Source organism: Periophthalmus magnuspinnatus, chromosome 22 (genome assembly GCF_009829125.3).
Source record: "Periophthalmus magnuspinnatus isolate fPerMag1 chromosome 22, fPerMag1.2.pri, whole genome shotgun sequence".
NCBI classification, from domain to species: Eukaryota; Metazoa; Chordata; class Actinopteri; order Gobiiformes; family Gobiidae; genus Periophthalmus; species Periophthalmus magnuspinnatus.
The window spans coordinates 7,617,030-7,632,997 of record NC_047147.1 but is presented as its reverse complement, the minus strand read 5'-3'; the positions used below and the strand labels follow the sequence as shown (position 1 = coordinate 7,632,997).

General features: G+C 39.4%; 1 protein-coding gene across 2 annotated transcripts in view; it reads left to right on the top strand.

Moving 5' to 3' along the window:
* The window catches only part of pcnx1 (pecanex 1), a 41,771-nt gene that overhangs the window by 3,746 nt on the left and 22,057 nt on the right, over positions 1-15,968 (top strand). The window contains exons 2-9 of one of the 2 annotated variants that reach the window (XM_033987660.2): positions 1,934-2,148; positions 5,441-5,546; positions 6,999-7,035; positions 8,171-8,233; positions 8,318-9,928; positions 11,147-11,276; positions 12,591-12,787; positions 15,552-15,645. In XM_033987660.2, the coding sequence (XP_033843551.1) occupies positions 1,934-2,148; positions 5,441-5,546; positions 6,999-7,035; positions 8,171-8,233; positions 8,318-9,928; positions 11,147-11,276; positions 12,591-12,787; positions 15,552-15,645 (2,453 nt within the window). The remainder of the gene's footprint in view (positions 1-1,933; positions 2,149-5,440; positions 5,547-6,998; positions 7,036-8,170; positions 8,234-8,317; positions 9,929-11,146; positions 11,277-12,590; positions 12,788-15,551; positions 15,646-15,968) is intronic. The other variant, XM_033987661.2, reaches the window with a different exon arrangement.

The window sequence follows — 15,968 nt, the reverse complement described above, 5'->3', positions numbered from 1 at the left end:
ATTAGACTTGTCATGATATTTTATTTGATATATATGGCTTTTGAAAATATAGACGATAAACAATATTGAATGCCATTAGGCCACTGGCATGTTAACCCTAAAGCAGGATTACCTCCAAAAAACTTTTTCCTCAAATTTTAAAGCTCTTTAAGCTATGCTTTGTGTTATTTGACATTATACATTCAGGTTTTCCAACACATTTACGTATTCAAAGTATATTTAAATTAATATATAATTAATAATATATTAATATTCTATTATTTGTTGGTCTGAAGTTAAACGCCCATTGAAATGATCGGTCTTTAAAGTACACCTTGCGTGGCCTGCCACACCCACTTCCTTGATAAATACAAGAAGATTAGAATGGAGGCCATGCAAAAGGACACCCACACCACTGCCTGATGACTAAACAGCATTATCTAATTTCATGTCTTGTAATGATCAGCATATTGTTCAGCCCATGTGAAATCTAATAAATCTCACATTGAAACATTAGCTTGTCTCTAATAAGACATTGTCAGTGTGATGTCCACAGAGCAGACAGACTGCACATTCTCCTGCTGTCAGGTGACACCAGGTCGCCTTGGTCCAGGTTTGAGGCTGAACAAAACTCTGTGTTGTTGAAGAAAGTGAAGAAAGCTGCTGTCCTGCTGCTCTAAAAATACCAAAGCCTAGTCTGGACCACACTTGACCTATTTATTCCATCAAGTCTTATAACACAGATTTGTGTAGAATTTTCACCCATGTTCATTTTATTTTGACCCATTTTTATACTACCAATGTTATTTTTGAGTTTTTTACTACAAACTGTGTGGTAAATAAGTAAGTCTCTATTTTGTGAATTTATTGCAATTCAACCACTGCTTGAGAATCAGCTGGTGTGGACAGACCTGTTTAAACACAGATAAAGAAATTCTTGGTCAATTTAAAGGCATGCCATGTGCATTGATTAATTGACTAAAAGTGGGCATGGTGGTGCCAAACATTCCCAAAATCTTGCCAAAAACAACAGAGAGGTTTTAGTAAACAGCATCTGTGAAAATGCAGATTAAACTGTCCAGTTACTCCCAAAATTTCAGTTAACTCAGTCCATGCACTCTCCTCTGTGTGCATAATCCTTATAATCTCAATACAATGTTTGGTCCACTAATAAAAAAAAAAATCAACTAAGACATCCTTGAAGTGAAGTTTATCCTGTAAATGACATAATGCGCTCCTGTTTTTGAGAGGGCAGACTTGACTAATACAATGTGCTTGGTTGTCAAAAAATGAAATGCCAGTCTTTTTTTGTTTGCTCATTTTACAGACATCAGTCACTGACAGTCTTGAGCAGTTCAAGATCGGTTTAACTTTGTTAAGAAGATAAAATTTCTTTTGATTTGATCCTGAAATTTAAAGGGCCCATATTACTCTATTTTCTGATCTATGTTATAATGTTGTTTCCTCATCAAAAACATATCTGGAGTTGTGTTTTGTTTTATCCACACATTTAATACACAAAGCATATTTAGGCTGAGTTCTTCTCTCAAATGCAAAACAATCTGTCCCACCTTGTGATGTCATGAGGTAATACAGCAAGTGCCCCACTGTGTTTTTAAGCTCCACACACAACAATTTGAATCATGTCAGCCCTGGAATTGCTAATCTCTACTGAACTAACGGTAAAATGGTAGCTGTTGAAAACTACCACTACATGACATCACAAGGTGGAACAGAACATTTTGAGCTTTGGAGATGTAAACAGACAAATAAAGGGTTACTCAGACATGTGGGAATGAAACAAAACACACCTTCAGGTATGTTTTTGATGAGGAAACAACATTATAACATGGCTTAAAGCTCACAGGAGTCAGTTTTAAGTGATGTAGGACCTTTAATGTTATTATAAACATAAAGGTACACTTAAGTTCATGTTTCTCTCTTTCTAACCCAGGCCCTGCCTCCCACCATGGTGATAGTGGGCATCTACTGCGGAGTGATCGCTGGCATGTTCCTGCTGCTGAAGACCGTGAACTACCGCCTCCACCACACACTGGACGAGGGGGAGGTAGTCGAACGCAAGGCCAAAGAGAGCCAGTCCAACAGCAGAGGAGCCACTGCCGGATCTAGTGACGGCGCCCCCCGCAGGCAGGATGGCAGCGGCCCTGGGTGAGTCAAAGCAAACCGAGAGAGAGAGAGACAGACCAGTGATGGAAGTGACAAATGAAGTAAATGCTGCGTGACTCGTGGGCAGTAGCGATGACCTATGAAGGAGGGAGTAGGACTGAGTGGGAAGAGCAGCGGTTATCAAGCAGTGATGTGGGTATTTTGTGGTATGTCTGTTCTCTTGAAGTAGGGATAGCACAGAAATGTGTCATACTGTAATTCACAAAAGGATGTAATTGGTATGTTTGGTTGGATAAATTTGGAAAAACTTGGTTTATCCGCCTATTCTCTTCCCGTTTGGTTAGTTTACTGGTTGGTCAATCTGTTAAAAGATAACTTAGTCAGAAGAATTTTGGTCAAGTGTGGATAATTATTTCCCCACATGCTAGAAAGAAGACAAGAAAATCTGTGTGGATGTTTGAGTCATTCTGTGTCTTAATTTAGAAATCTCCAATGAACAACCTCTCCAGCCAGTCACTGAGCAGGTGAACACCTTGTAGGCGAAGTATTGCCAGAAAATAGAATAGATTCAAATTTAAAACCAATTCTTACCGTTGCAAAAGTCTTCAGTGATTTTATTTAAGGAAGGACTATGTAACTTTTCTGGTGTAGGGTCTGACATCTGCTTGTGTCCATGTGTTACTGCTTTGCCTGGAATGTTCCACAGTTTGGTTTGTCTGTCTAACATAAATGTTTTAAAGGTGTTTTTGTTGCTAAAAATACTTTGAATAAACACACATATCACCTCTCCTCAGATTTCATCTGTAACTGGGCTTGGTGGTGCCACCTACTTGTCTCCATGGAAATGAACAAGCTTAATGCCATGTTATTGTAGAACATTCCAGGCAAAACAATAACATCTCCATGGAGACAAGCAGGTGACGGAACTTCGACCTGAAAAGTTACGAAGTGCACCTTTAACTTGGCATTTGCACTTAAATCGGAAGTCTTGTATTGCCCTTGTGTGTATGTAATAAATGTGTGATCATGTTGTTTTCATTAAGCTTCACTGGAAGCATTCTCAAAGGTCAACTCAAACCATAATTCATTCTCACTGTAAGAGCCAGCATTCATGTTATGTTATTGTTAATGACGCGTATGTGGTAAATTAAAACAATGGTCCATTATCTTTCCTTGTATGTGGCGGGTCTATGTCCTGTTTATAGAAAGTGCTGAGGTCTTATTCAGCCTGAAGAAATGCCACTGAGTTTCCAGGTTTTTATTGCCCGTGAGTTAAATAAGTGACTCATACTGACATTCCAGTGAGAGTGCTTAGCAGGACCCTGAGAGTCGAAGAGCAGCAAGACCAGTAGCTCAGCACACCACAGCAGCTATAGCACTTCCCTGGAAAACATGGAACATTCACTGTACCAAATGTCTAAGGGAGCATTTAGGCCTGTCACGATAACACATTGAAGTGTGCTATATTGCTGAAGTAAATATAGATGATAAATGATAATATTGAAACCAAACCATAAAGTTAAATGATATCCCCAAAAATATTCTAAATGTGCAAAATTGTTAAAAAATATGAACTGCAATAAATAACAGCATGCACACAGACATAGAAGTTCATAAATTCACAGCTCAAATCTCACCGTGGTATAGAAAAATAACCTAATATTTCCCACTAGTAAGAAAAGAAAAAGTCCCCACGATAAACATTGACCCCCCAAAAGTGATTGTTCCATCTGTTATGTATTGAACGATAAGTTGATTATCATGACAGGCCTAGGTGTGTTCACACTTTCTTGGTTTGATGCCTAATGTAGACATGGTTTGGTCCTGTTCCTGTTCTAGTTCTGGTTTAGTCCTGGTCTAATCCCAGTTTAGATATGATGTGTGTGCAAGTGTGAACACAGCTAGTGTCAGCATATTTACCTAGTATATTTACTTAGAAGTACACTGTGGACTTGTGGTTCTTAAACTATTCAAGAACATCTCAAAACTATTAGGCTTTCCTAGTAACACCAGAAACACACCAAGATCTACCCTAGACTAAACCAGGTCTGGCTAAAACAGAACTAAATTTGCACCCAAACAAGACTAAATCTTGACTAAACTCCGTGCTAATAAAGACTACACCAAGTCCCAACTAAAATAGGAAATACTGTTAACAAGTTGTTGGTAGTCACACAGTTAGGCTGTGAAAGGTGCATCCCCATCTATTTTGTCACAAGTTTAAATATTTAAAATCATCCACAATCCATACGTCAAATCTCTTAATTTTTTATCTTGTAACATGTTAACTCAATGCCCCGATGATTTAAATTTATGTAACATTAGAGGATTGTGATAAAATAGTACTAGTAGAACGCATCTCATAAGCAGAGAGCCAACCACATGGCATCTTGAGAACCAGGTTGCGTAGGTTGCAGTAGCGTACAGTGAAAAGTCAAGCTGAAATTGATTAAGGTGCTTCTATCCGCCCACTCTTTGCCCCTTTTCCACTCGTCTGCGTTTCTGTGCTGCTCAATGCCTGCTTTGTTTGTTTTGTGGCTTGAACTGTTATGAAAAATGTGTGGCATATGGAAATGATTTATAGAAAATCCCTGGAAACTTGTTTGTTCCAGCATAGTGACTGGTTAAACAGGCTGGGCTAAATATAGACTCCGGGTGAATCTCCCAGGACTGAGTCGCTGGTCTGTTTTTGCCATTTCAAAGCTAGATTAAGATAAATATGGACATGTTTCATAAAGTTTTGTCATTTAGTGAGATATACGGACCTAATATTATAAACATCAGGCGATAAAAACATTAATCTCATTTCCTGGGATAGACTCCAGGCCCTGTACGGATACATAGTGTAGGGTAATAGTATTTTTTGTGGATGACAGATGTTTATTTTACTTATCATGTAATATTTATTTATTATTTATTTACAAGTATTTAAACAACTTTCACTGTTATGTTGATTGACAAAAATAAAAGCATGTTTTTTTATATTTGGTTGAATATAGAAAAACATGCATCCTCAGTTTGAATGAGCTTGCATCTCCACAAACCTGACTCTTATTTGCACCTCCATGGAAATGCTGTTCCTTTGTCTATACTCTTCCACTGTATGGCATAAAACATATTTATTTCCATGGAGAATGTTCTAAAATATGGTTTTAACTTTCTTTTTCCATGTATTCATGCAGGTAATGTGCCACCTCCAGAAAGTTACATACTGTGTTTTAAAAAAAAAAATCTTAGATGATAAAGTTTAAACAGTTCAAATTGTACATATGTTGTTATTTTTTGCTAAAATAGGAAATCATGCATTTGGGTGTAATAATAGTATATTTTGCAGGGATCCTGGAGGGGGAATCGAGATGGCAGATTTTATAAGACAGGAAACGCCTCCTGTGGACTGCAGCTCTAGAAACTCCTATATCGGAATGGACTCAAACCAGCAGGTAAGGAAATGTCAATAAGGTATAATATCTTGCCATAAAGCACAAAGTTCTGAGGTTAAATTCCCATGCTGTTTGTGCAGTTTGCATGTTCTTCCTATGTCACTTTCTGAGTAAATTCCTCTGGGTGTTCTTGTTTTTGTAATGAACAACTGGCTGCAGCTTCGTACCCCTAACCAAAATCCTGGAATAGCACTGCCAAACAGAAACGCCAATTTCCTTATATAAAAATGTAATGTGAGTATACTAAAATAGGGGTTTAACGGTCCAATTGAGACCCACTTTCAAAAGGTATAAAGTTTGGGTTTCCTTTAAATTTCATTGTTACAAAAATGGTTTTGTAGTCTTTCCCAAGTTCAACATGCTCAGTGGGAGGTTGCTCTCTGCAGTGTTGTGATTGGCACAATGCAGATCCAAATGTTTTTCTTGTTTACAGACGATTGGTCAGCATCTTGGAAACCCCAGGGCACTTAAAGTGGGTTATTTTAAGAGCTGCAGTCTTTATGTTACTTTGTATAACTTTTCCAGAATAAATGTTTTAGCCTTCAGGGCCCTATACATTTTGCATGACCAAAATGAAGCATACCAAATATGAGGAAGTTTATAGGGAAGCCTTGTTTATTTACAACTTTTCATAACATCGACTTCTTGCTTAACTTAGTCAATTGATAACTTTGAAATTTAGAGTGGGATTTTTGACCAATTTGGACTTGACTGTTTTACTGTTGCAATGTATTTTAGCTTTAGCTGAAAATCCTATGTTAATTTTCTAGCTGGCTATATTATTGGGTTTCTCTATAAACAATCATGTGCCTGTTCTGTTATCTTTTGATAAGGGAAATTGCATGAACACAGTAGCTCGCACATTACAGTATATTAACAAAGGGAAAAACATAAAAGGTAGTAGAATTCAAAACAATTGAAGTAGCAAAGATGCAAAAGAATTGTGTCAACTGAAGTATAAGTATACTTACTTTCATTTTCAGATCAGTTTTCTGTCACTAGAGTTGCATTCTGATGGCTTACTTAATTTTTTCCTATATACACTTACCTTGACTGCATGTTCGAGTTTCTTGTGTGAAGTGCAAAACGTCTCCAGGAGAGAGCGTCTTCATTAGCATGATACTCACACTACTGGCTGTCAGCAGATTGCTTCTTTAATATTCAGAGTTATTTAGCGGTGCGATTTGACTGGATAAATTTAACCTGCAAAACCCCACGAGAGCCTTTGTACAGAGTGTCCTTGTGCCACTAACTTCTGCTCAGCTTCTGAAAAATTATAGAGAAGGCTCAAACTTTTCAGAGATTTCTATGATGGCGATTGCACTTGAACTTGAACTGATTTTGTTGTGTTCAGTCATGTCGACATTTAGTCCTGTGAGAGAAGTGGGCTGTTTGATTTGATGAAACACTCAAAGCTAAGTGGTTTGACAAGTGTCTCTGTTTAACTTTCAGATTATATCCACTCATGGAAGAGCAACAATCAGTAAAGGTAATTAATTTGCAACTTTTTATGAAGTCACGTCAATTATAAGAAATCAAAGCAAAATTTGGTCTATAGAAAAAATTTTCTTTTTAGTTTTCTTGCGGCTTTATTCAGTAGTTTGAGTTACACCATACTACAAAACCAACATTATAAAACATTTAAAATTTTAAGTTAAAGGTGCACTCTTTGGGTGTTGGGTCTGCCACCTTCTTGTCTCCATAAATATATTATTACTTTGTCTGGAATGTTCCACAGTATGGTATTAAATGTATCTACCTGGAGACAAGCAGGTGATGCTACCAGACCATGTTACATGTCAGGTATATAGAGAGGCAACTCTGCCCAGTGCCCACAGTAAAAATATTGTTTGTCAATGAATTTTTGAGCTTTAAAAGATCTGTAGATAAATACATGTAAGATAAATACTTTTTTATACCAAACTGTGGAATATTCCAGTCAAAGCAATAACATCTGGAGACATTAAGACAAGATGGTATCCCACCGACCAGAAAACTTAAAAGACTCATGCCTATATATGGAAAAAATGTCTCTTTAAACTCTATCTTGTCATAGGCAGTTGTGTTCTGACTCAGCCATGACCTGACTTTCTGGGATCATCTTTTTGACAGACACTGCTGAGCTGGAAAAATGCAACTCTGTTGGACCACATGTCAAATTTTAGACCAGAGACAATTGAACTTTATATTGAAGAGAGGTGGCTGAGTTGTGTGAATAATTTAGAGACTGCATTCAGACTTCTCCCCAATTAGCTGTCTGCTCTGACAGGAAACAGTGAGAATGTAGTGGGAAAGAGCTTTACGGTGGATAACACATTTAATACTCTTCCAATACCAAGACCTTATTTAAACCCACATCTTCAAAAAGAATACTCTGGCAGTTATGAACTTGTCTGAAGGGTTTTTATTTTCTTATACAATAGATAAGTACACCCCATTCTATTTGATATTGTTAAGCACAAATTTATAACAAACATCAGTCTTCTTGACCAAGCTTTAAGTTCAGGCTGGTACAATTGTGAGTCTATAGAGAGCAGGCACTTGTTCACAGTGGCACTAGTGGTAAAGGCCTAAATAATTTATCAGCTCTGTCAAGCCTTTATTGGTGGTTTCAATCTTCACAGGAGATGTGGGAAAGACAGACGACATCAGTCTGACGCTTGTGGAGAGCTGTAGCCACGATCATGGTAAAGCAACAGTGTTTATTTCACATAAACACATTATTTCTCAGTCTCAAACAGCACTTTACTATTTCCTCTTCTGTTCCTCAGATCTGCTGTCAGACACAAAGATGTACTGCCTTGTTCCAAATGACTCCTTTGCCTCGCTGCAGCCATCCACTTCCCTGTGCCCCTCAGAGGTGTCCCGGGACCCTGCGGACCCCTGCTCCTCTGCTGCTTATCACTTCAGTCTGTCCCACTCATCCTGTGACACAGAGGCTCTTCACCTCTCTCAGACTTTCAGGAAAGAGCTCCGATCTCGAGGTTTGCCTCGGACCTCCAGCTCAGCGGGCTCAGCGTTTCCTGACCCCTCTCTACCAGACCTCAGTCTGTACCTGGCCCCACGGAGGGGGCTGGACCCTGTGTGTGAGCTAGAGGCTGCACGACCACACAGGACTGGCCTGTGTGACACAGACACACTGTATCAGCAGGAGCCCGCTGTGGCCTCTACTTCAGGATTAGACTGTTACAGGCACAAAGAGCCCCGCAGAGTGGCCCGCTCGGCCTCCCGAGAGGCAGGTGAGGGCAGCTCAGGGCTCTATCAGGGTGATATGGGGAGCAAACATTTGAGTGGAGGGAAGTTCCATCGAGGAGAACGCAGCGCTGACAGTCTGAGGAGTCTGAGCACTCGGAGCAGCGGCTCCACTGAGAGCTACTGCAGCGGCACGGACAGAGACACCAACAGCACCATCAGCAGCTTCCACTCAGAACAGACTAGCTCCACTCACGTGGAGAGCCTGCTCTCTCTGTCTGGAGATGAGCGCGCACGGGAAAGGGCTGACGCCTCTGTCCCAGGAGGAAGGACTTCTAGTCTGGGTAATATTAGCTCACGAGGCCTCAGCAGAGAGGCCAATAAAAACCCACACGCTAATGAGTTACCAGAGGCCCAGGAGTGCGCTGACTCTGTCCCATCTCAGGACGAGCCAGGGGTCAGGACCAGCGCGGACGGTGCTACTGCTGGGGCTGAGCAGGAACACAGCAAAGAGAAAACTCAACCAAAGTCAAGCAATGTTCAGAGGACTTCTTCTCTGTCGGCGGGCCGGACCGGGCGCAGACGGACAGGTAAAAAGAGGGCTAGCAGTTTTGATGCTAGCCGCCACAGAGACTACATGTCAATGCGGGGTGTAGCCAAGCCCTGCAGTGCTGTGTTCACTAGAGCTGGAGAGGAGGACTCCAGTGACCACAGCGAGCTGAGCTGTGCCTCCAGCCGCCGCTCACACCATCTGAGCACAGACAGCTCCTCCAGTAACACATCCCACTCCTGCCATTCACCTGAGGGGCGCTATCGAGCCCTCAAAGCTAAGCACAGCGCAGCCCGGGGCCCTTCCAAAGGGAAGGCTGCGGCGGGATCAGAGATGAGTGCAAAGAGGCGCACTTCACGCCGCACCCTCAGCACAGGCAGCGCCAAAACTCACGCCCGAGTGCTGAGTTTGGACAGTGGGACAGCCGCCTGCCTTAATGACCCCACACGCCTGGCTCCTGCCGGGCCCCGTCCCCTCACCACCTCTAAGTCTGACCTGGAAGCCAAAGAAGGAGAGGTGCTGGATGCGGCCTCTCTGTTGGGACGCGCCTCTCAGCTGGAGTCTGTGACACGCTCCAGGAACAGTCTGCCAAACCAGAGCCTCATGGAGCCTCAGGACGCCGCAGCTGTCTCTCTGAGAGGTACGTACCACGCACTGTCCTACAGCCATGGGCTCTGCTGCTTTGTTGTGATGTTGCTCTGGTGATGCACAGCAGTCACATTAGTGGTTATAATATGCTTAACAGTTTACATGGTTTATTAGTGAGCTTGGGTGGATTGTGGCCTCTCTTGGTCATAGCAGTTTGGCTGATGGCTGAAACGAGGCTGCTGTACCCGGGGTAACCATGGTGAAACTATAGAGTGTTTCCATGGAGTGATGGGCCTGACCCAGTGTGCTGTGTGTGTGACTGTTAGCATCATGGACACTGTGTGCTTTGTGCTGAGGTTAGACAAACAGCTGCTCTCTTATTAGAGCTGTAGTGCATCTATAGCCAGGATTTCCTCTCGATTGCTCACATTGACCTAGTTATTTGTACATCGTCATGGGAATACCTGTGAATGAGACTACTCACCTCCCAGAATTTTAATACCAGATGTTGGCTTTTCACAAATCCAAAAATTTGGTTTGGAATCTTCACTTTGAGGTGTTTATTGCTCTGATTATATATTTTTGAATCTTGCTTCTTAGTAATGCCAAATGAGTACTGTGCAACTATTTCATTTAGAGATTATTCATTTTTTATTCACCTTGAGACATATTTACTTTTTTGTTGAGTAAACAAGTTTAAAATATTTATCTTTTTTTGAGTTAGGCTTGTACGTGTAACCAGTCTAACAGGGGCTAATATTGCTGACAAATAACAGCAAAGGACATTAACTCAATAGGCTGCTTGATGAAAGCAATAAACCCTGTTACCCAAGGATATTTTATATAATTAGAAATGCCATATTAATTTGATTTATTATGAGCACCTTATCTCATGTTATTTAGAAACCTGCTTTTAATATTATGATAACAGCTAGACATCTATAATGTCTTTGGTTGAAGTTTCTGTTTTAATTTATGAAAAATAATTTTATCTGCAACTATTGGTTCAAAGTCAAGCTGAACTTTCTTTAGATTATTACTAATTTTAGGAATAGACCATGCTATATTTTGCAAAATAGATTTAAGTGGTAATTATGTGTAAATGTTAAATCATGTTTGTTATCTTAAATTCATTCTTTTAAAACTTGGTGAAACTGAACAGAAAATTTGAACATACCTCCTTCTGACATGTGCACAGTTATAAAGCATGCCATTGAAAGACCCTAGTAGTCACACACTGACTTTGTTCGTGTGTCTGTCACTGCACCAGCCCAAGGGAGCGAGGAGACGGTGGTATTTCATCGTGAGCGTAGCACATTTCGTCGGCAGGCTGTCCGAAGGCGACACAATGCGGGCAGTAACCCCACACCCCCCTCGTCTCTGATCGGATCCCCTCTCAGGTAAACCCCACATGGAGCCTGGGATGCCTGGTGTGAGCATGCTGCCAGATGGACAACTACCACATTTTTCTTTCAAACCTCACTTTTATCCTTTCCATCGCTGTGGTGCGATTTGAGACTTTGGTCATGCATGCTGGGACTTTGTGGAGCTTGTTCTGCTTGCTGGACAGATTTTATTTCCTCCATTTTCTCAATATTCACTTTTTCATTCCTTTTTCATCTTCATCCTAATTTCTTTTAAACAATGGTTGTGGCTGACACTTCATCTCTTTCTCTTGGTTTGTTCACTATCTTAATGAATATCTTACCTTTTCAGTAAAATTTGCACCAAAGATGTAAATGAAATGTAGATTCCAGATTTCCAGAAGACAAGAAACATTTCTAAAAGTGATGTGGCCCAGCATCAATGTTACCTAGGGTCCAAATACAAGAATTCTACTTGTATTCCCATCACTGTAAAAATACATTAAGTTTAAAAGTCTAAATTACTAAACCTACATTGCACCCTCTGAGGTTTGATGGTCGTCTCTGGCCAAGACTCACTGAAGTTTTTGATCAAGGTCTTAACCAGCAAATGCTGAGCCCAAGAAAAACAAGTGTGCAGCCAGCCAGCGCTCAATATCCCCCTAAATACAACACAGCTCCTTGATCTTTCATCCTTCTTCTCTCTTTCACTGCCTCATTTCAGAAGTGGTATTCATTTATACACTATACATACCTCATAAATTGTTTATTATGAATGCACGTTTTTGTTAATAATCTTAATAATTTTGAAATGGTTTTAACAAGACCACCCAAAGCATATAAAACAAATACATATGTGAGTCTATTTTAATCATTTTCTAGAAATTTCTTTGTATTGTATTTTCAAATGACTCCATGTAGATGAAAGCAACAAAATGCATACATTTGCATTGTTATTAGTATCAGAACATGCACATATTTATTTATGTCTGACAGGGAAATTGGCACTTGGCAGTGGGATAAAACCAAGCCGCTCTATTAGATGTAAAAATCCCTGTAAAATCAAGGGTGACTCATTGGACAAATTCATATTCTTTACCTGCAGTAATCACTAAACCTAAACAAATGAAGTGTGATGCATAAATTAGACGGTGTTAAATTGACTGTCAAACATAAGCACACATTTATATCAGAAGAGTTCCATGTCTCTAGTCTTATGCCATTGTCCCATATCATCACACTATCTTTCCCATGATCCATTTCATATGTACTCCCTGCATAACCCCCTCCCCCTTATGCCCCCCCGATGGGTCCACTTTCCTCTCACCTGCTCCTGTCTCCCTCTCTCAGTCTCCAGGAGGCTCTGAGCCTTCAAGCCCAGCCCCTCTGCTCCTCCCAGGCCAAAAGCCAGCCCTCCAGGACCTCCTCCCAGGTGACTGTGCTGAGTGCAAGCACCTCCCTGCTGGCCAGGAACGGGAGCACTCAACTAGAGGGGTCCCAGGACAAGGCCTCCACCGTGGGTGCCACCAGCCTGCAGGACGACTTTGGTACTTTGGACTTCCATATTCCCATTGGTTTAAGTGTATTTGACTGCACTCTTGTTCTGCTTGTTTCTCTGAATGAGCTCTGGGCAGCTACTTTGTTTTACTCTTTGGGCAATTTAGTAGGGCTGCCCGTATTTGGACAGAAGTTTAATCGCATTTTCTGAATATTTCAATTGTGATTAGATTTGCGATTAAAAAGTAGGAGTGCTTGTTGTATACAACTCCAAGAGCGTTAACATCTGAGAGATGACTGAAATGTGAACTGGTCAAAACTACAGATACAAGGTGTTTCTATAAAAAAAAGGATACTTTGCAGAGTACATTCTATTATAATTATTTGCAGCCTTTAATAAATGCTCCAATTCAAATTGTCATTTTGATTCTATGCTTTTCTATTGCACTTTTAAACAATCTTTTGCAGTTCTCTGCCAAGGGATGAGGCCAAATTTAATCTTTGTTTTTCATTTTGCTATATTGTGGTCCCAGTGCAGAGTTAGCTGGAGATGGTGGCTTGAGTGAGCTTAGTACTGTCGTATTATTCATGGTTGGTGATTTCTGTTCAGTCATTTTTTCATGCTCCACTTCTCTGTGTCTGCGATATTGTGTCTGTGACCAATACTTGTCCTGACTGACAGTGCAAGAGCCTCAGCTGCTGGGGCTTTCTCATACAACATCATCTACAGAAGATCAATGACTGCCTTGTTGGTTTTCCTTCATCTTGTGTGTAAATTAATTAGACTTTTGGAGAAGGCATAAATCTTGCTGAGACTCCACTGAGGGGCTGTGTAGTTTTCTGTAATATAATGGATTGTGATGCTCACAGTTCTGAGAAGATTTTGCTTTTCTTCCAGCTAGATGGAGCACTGACAGATTTTGCTTCCATGTTTTCTTTTTGAACTTTTTGAAGACTACAAATATTACAGCAACACATCTGATGCATTACCCGAAGAAAATGGTCTTCTTTGATAATTATTAATGTTAATGTTTTTCTTAAAAATGCACAACTTCCAAGTTTGTAAATAAATAACTGACCTAGACCTGAAATAAATTGATTAATGGAAACTAATCTAGAATTATTTAAATAATTGACAGCTAATTTAATAGTAATAGAATAAATGTTATCTGGACTATACTGATTCTAAAACTTTTACTTTTAAATAATTGATTAATGAAAAGAATAATCTCCTTATTAATGCATTAGAAAAAAAAGTAGTGATGTTAGTAGTTATAGTAGGTATATGCTGTAGTAGATTTGTTTTGTATTTGTTGTTATGTTATAAATACTGCATAAAATACTACTACTTCAAACTACTCAAACTGGTTCCATATGCCTTTAACACTATCAGATAATTTCTTTCTCTTAATACAATGTTGAATGAAGAATGTTCTCGCTGGGTTTTGGTTAACTTGGTCAAAGTTGTTTTGTTTGCTCATTGCTTATTTATCTAGTGCCAACAACCCAGTTCTGCACAACTTTCATGTCATTTTTCCCAGCACACGTAATGGCCTTTTGGTATTAAAAACCAGACTCCCTAAAACGTCTAGAGAGCAATCAGGGCTTCATTAGTTTTAAAAGGGAATGGCGTTGCCGTGGTAACGTTTATTACTTTTCCTGTTTCTCTCATCAGTCATTGTGATCCAGGTGCTAGGCGAATGACATTTTCAGCCCCAAGAGGAAACACTGGGCAGTTTTATTTGAAAACCACAGTCTGTCGAGTTAAGGCAAATTTGACTTTGTAGCTTGTTTTTCTATCTAGTGTTTTGTCTTTTTGACCGCTCAACATTCACAAAATAAGATCAACCTGCATTTGAAATGGTTTTATTAGTGAATGATTTGATACTGTATTTCTGCAAAAATGTATGATTTTTGTTGATCATTTGGATATACCCTCTATTACTTTAAAGGCCCTATATTATGCAAAATTGGCTCTTGTGAGTTTTACGTCATGTTATAATATTGTTTCCTTATCAAAAACATATCTGGAGTTGTTTTGTTCATTCGCACATGTTTGAGTAATCCTGCATTATTAGTCTGTCTCCAAAGCTTAAAATCCTCAGTTTCAACTTGTGATGTTGAAGTTGTGATGTCATGAAGTGGTTTTCAAGTTAACGGCTACCCTTTACTTTTAGTTCAATAGAGATTGTCAATTCCAGGGCTGAAATTATCCAAGTGATTCTAGTGAAGTTGTATGGAGTTTAAAAACACAGAGGCGCGTTCCCTGTACTGACACATGACGTCACATTTGGAACATTGGTTTCTGTCTGAGAGAAACACTCAGCCTAAATATGAAGGGTTTGTGCGTTAAAGTGGGTTAATGAAACAAAACACAACTCCAAGTATGTTTGTGATCAGGAAACAACATTATAACATGGATCAGAAAACAGGGTAATAAGGGCAAACATGGGTTTAATAGAACAGCTTATAATGGTGTTGGCATACTTGACATACTTTCCCCTGCAAGATGAATTTGTCAGTTGCCATTTTGCTAAAACTTATTTTTAAAATGATATTATTGTAAGTTAAATAAGGAATTGTATGTATAATCATATTTGAATACTTACTAAATAGTAAGTATTGAAATGTTAATCGATCAGTGTCTTAAGTGTCTTTTCTTTGGTCACTTGTTTACTTACTTTGGATTTCTGAACCTAAATTGCAGTCCTTATTTAAAGTCAGATCTGCAAAATGGACATTGGTCACTGTCATAAATAAGCTAATGTTTGCGTTGGTGCAGTTTATTTACTTTTGCATGCTTTTATTTTGTAGGAAAGATCACTCCATCTTTGTATGAAGCTGGTGGCTGTGACATGTCCTTGGTCAACTTTGAACCTGCAACTAGAAGAGCGTCAAATAATGTATGGTGAGTAAACCTTTTAATGTATATGTCTTTGAAAGTAATTTTGAGTAATGATTTATTGTTGAATGGGTTACCACTATTACATGATTGGTATTTAATGAATTGTCTATTATTAGTAATGAACAAATACTTACATTTGACTACAGAAAGACAGATGTGTTGTAGTTGTAGTAGTAGCATCCAGATAAAAGTTCTTATTATACTAGGAGTCACATAAGAAACATCTAGATACACCAATGCATTTAGCAACAATTTTTTTGTCAGTTTAATTCGTGGTTAGGGGAGATTAATCACATAGAAAATTATTAAATTCAAATAAATATAAA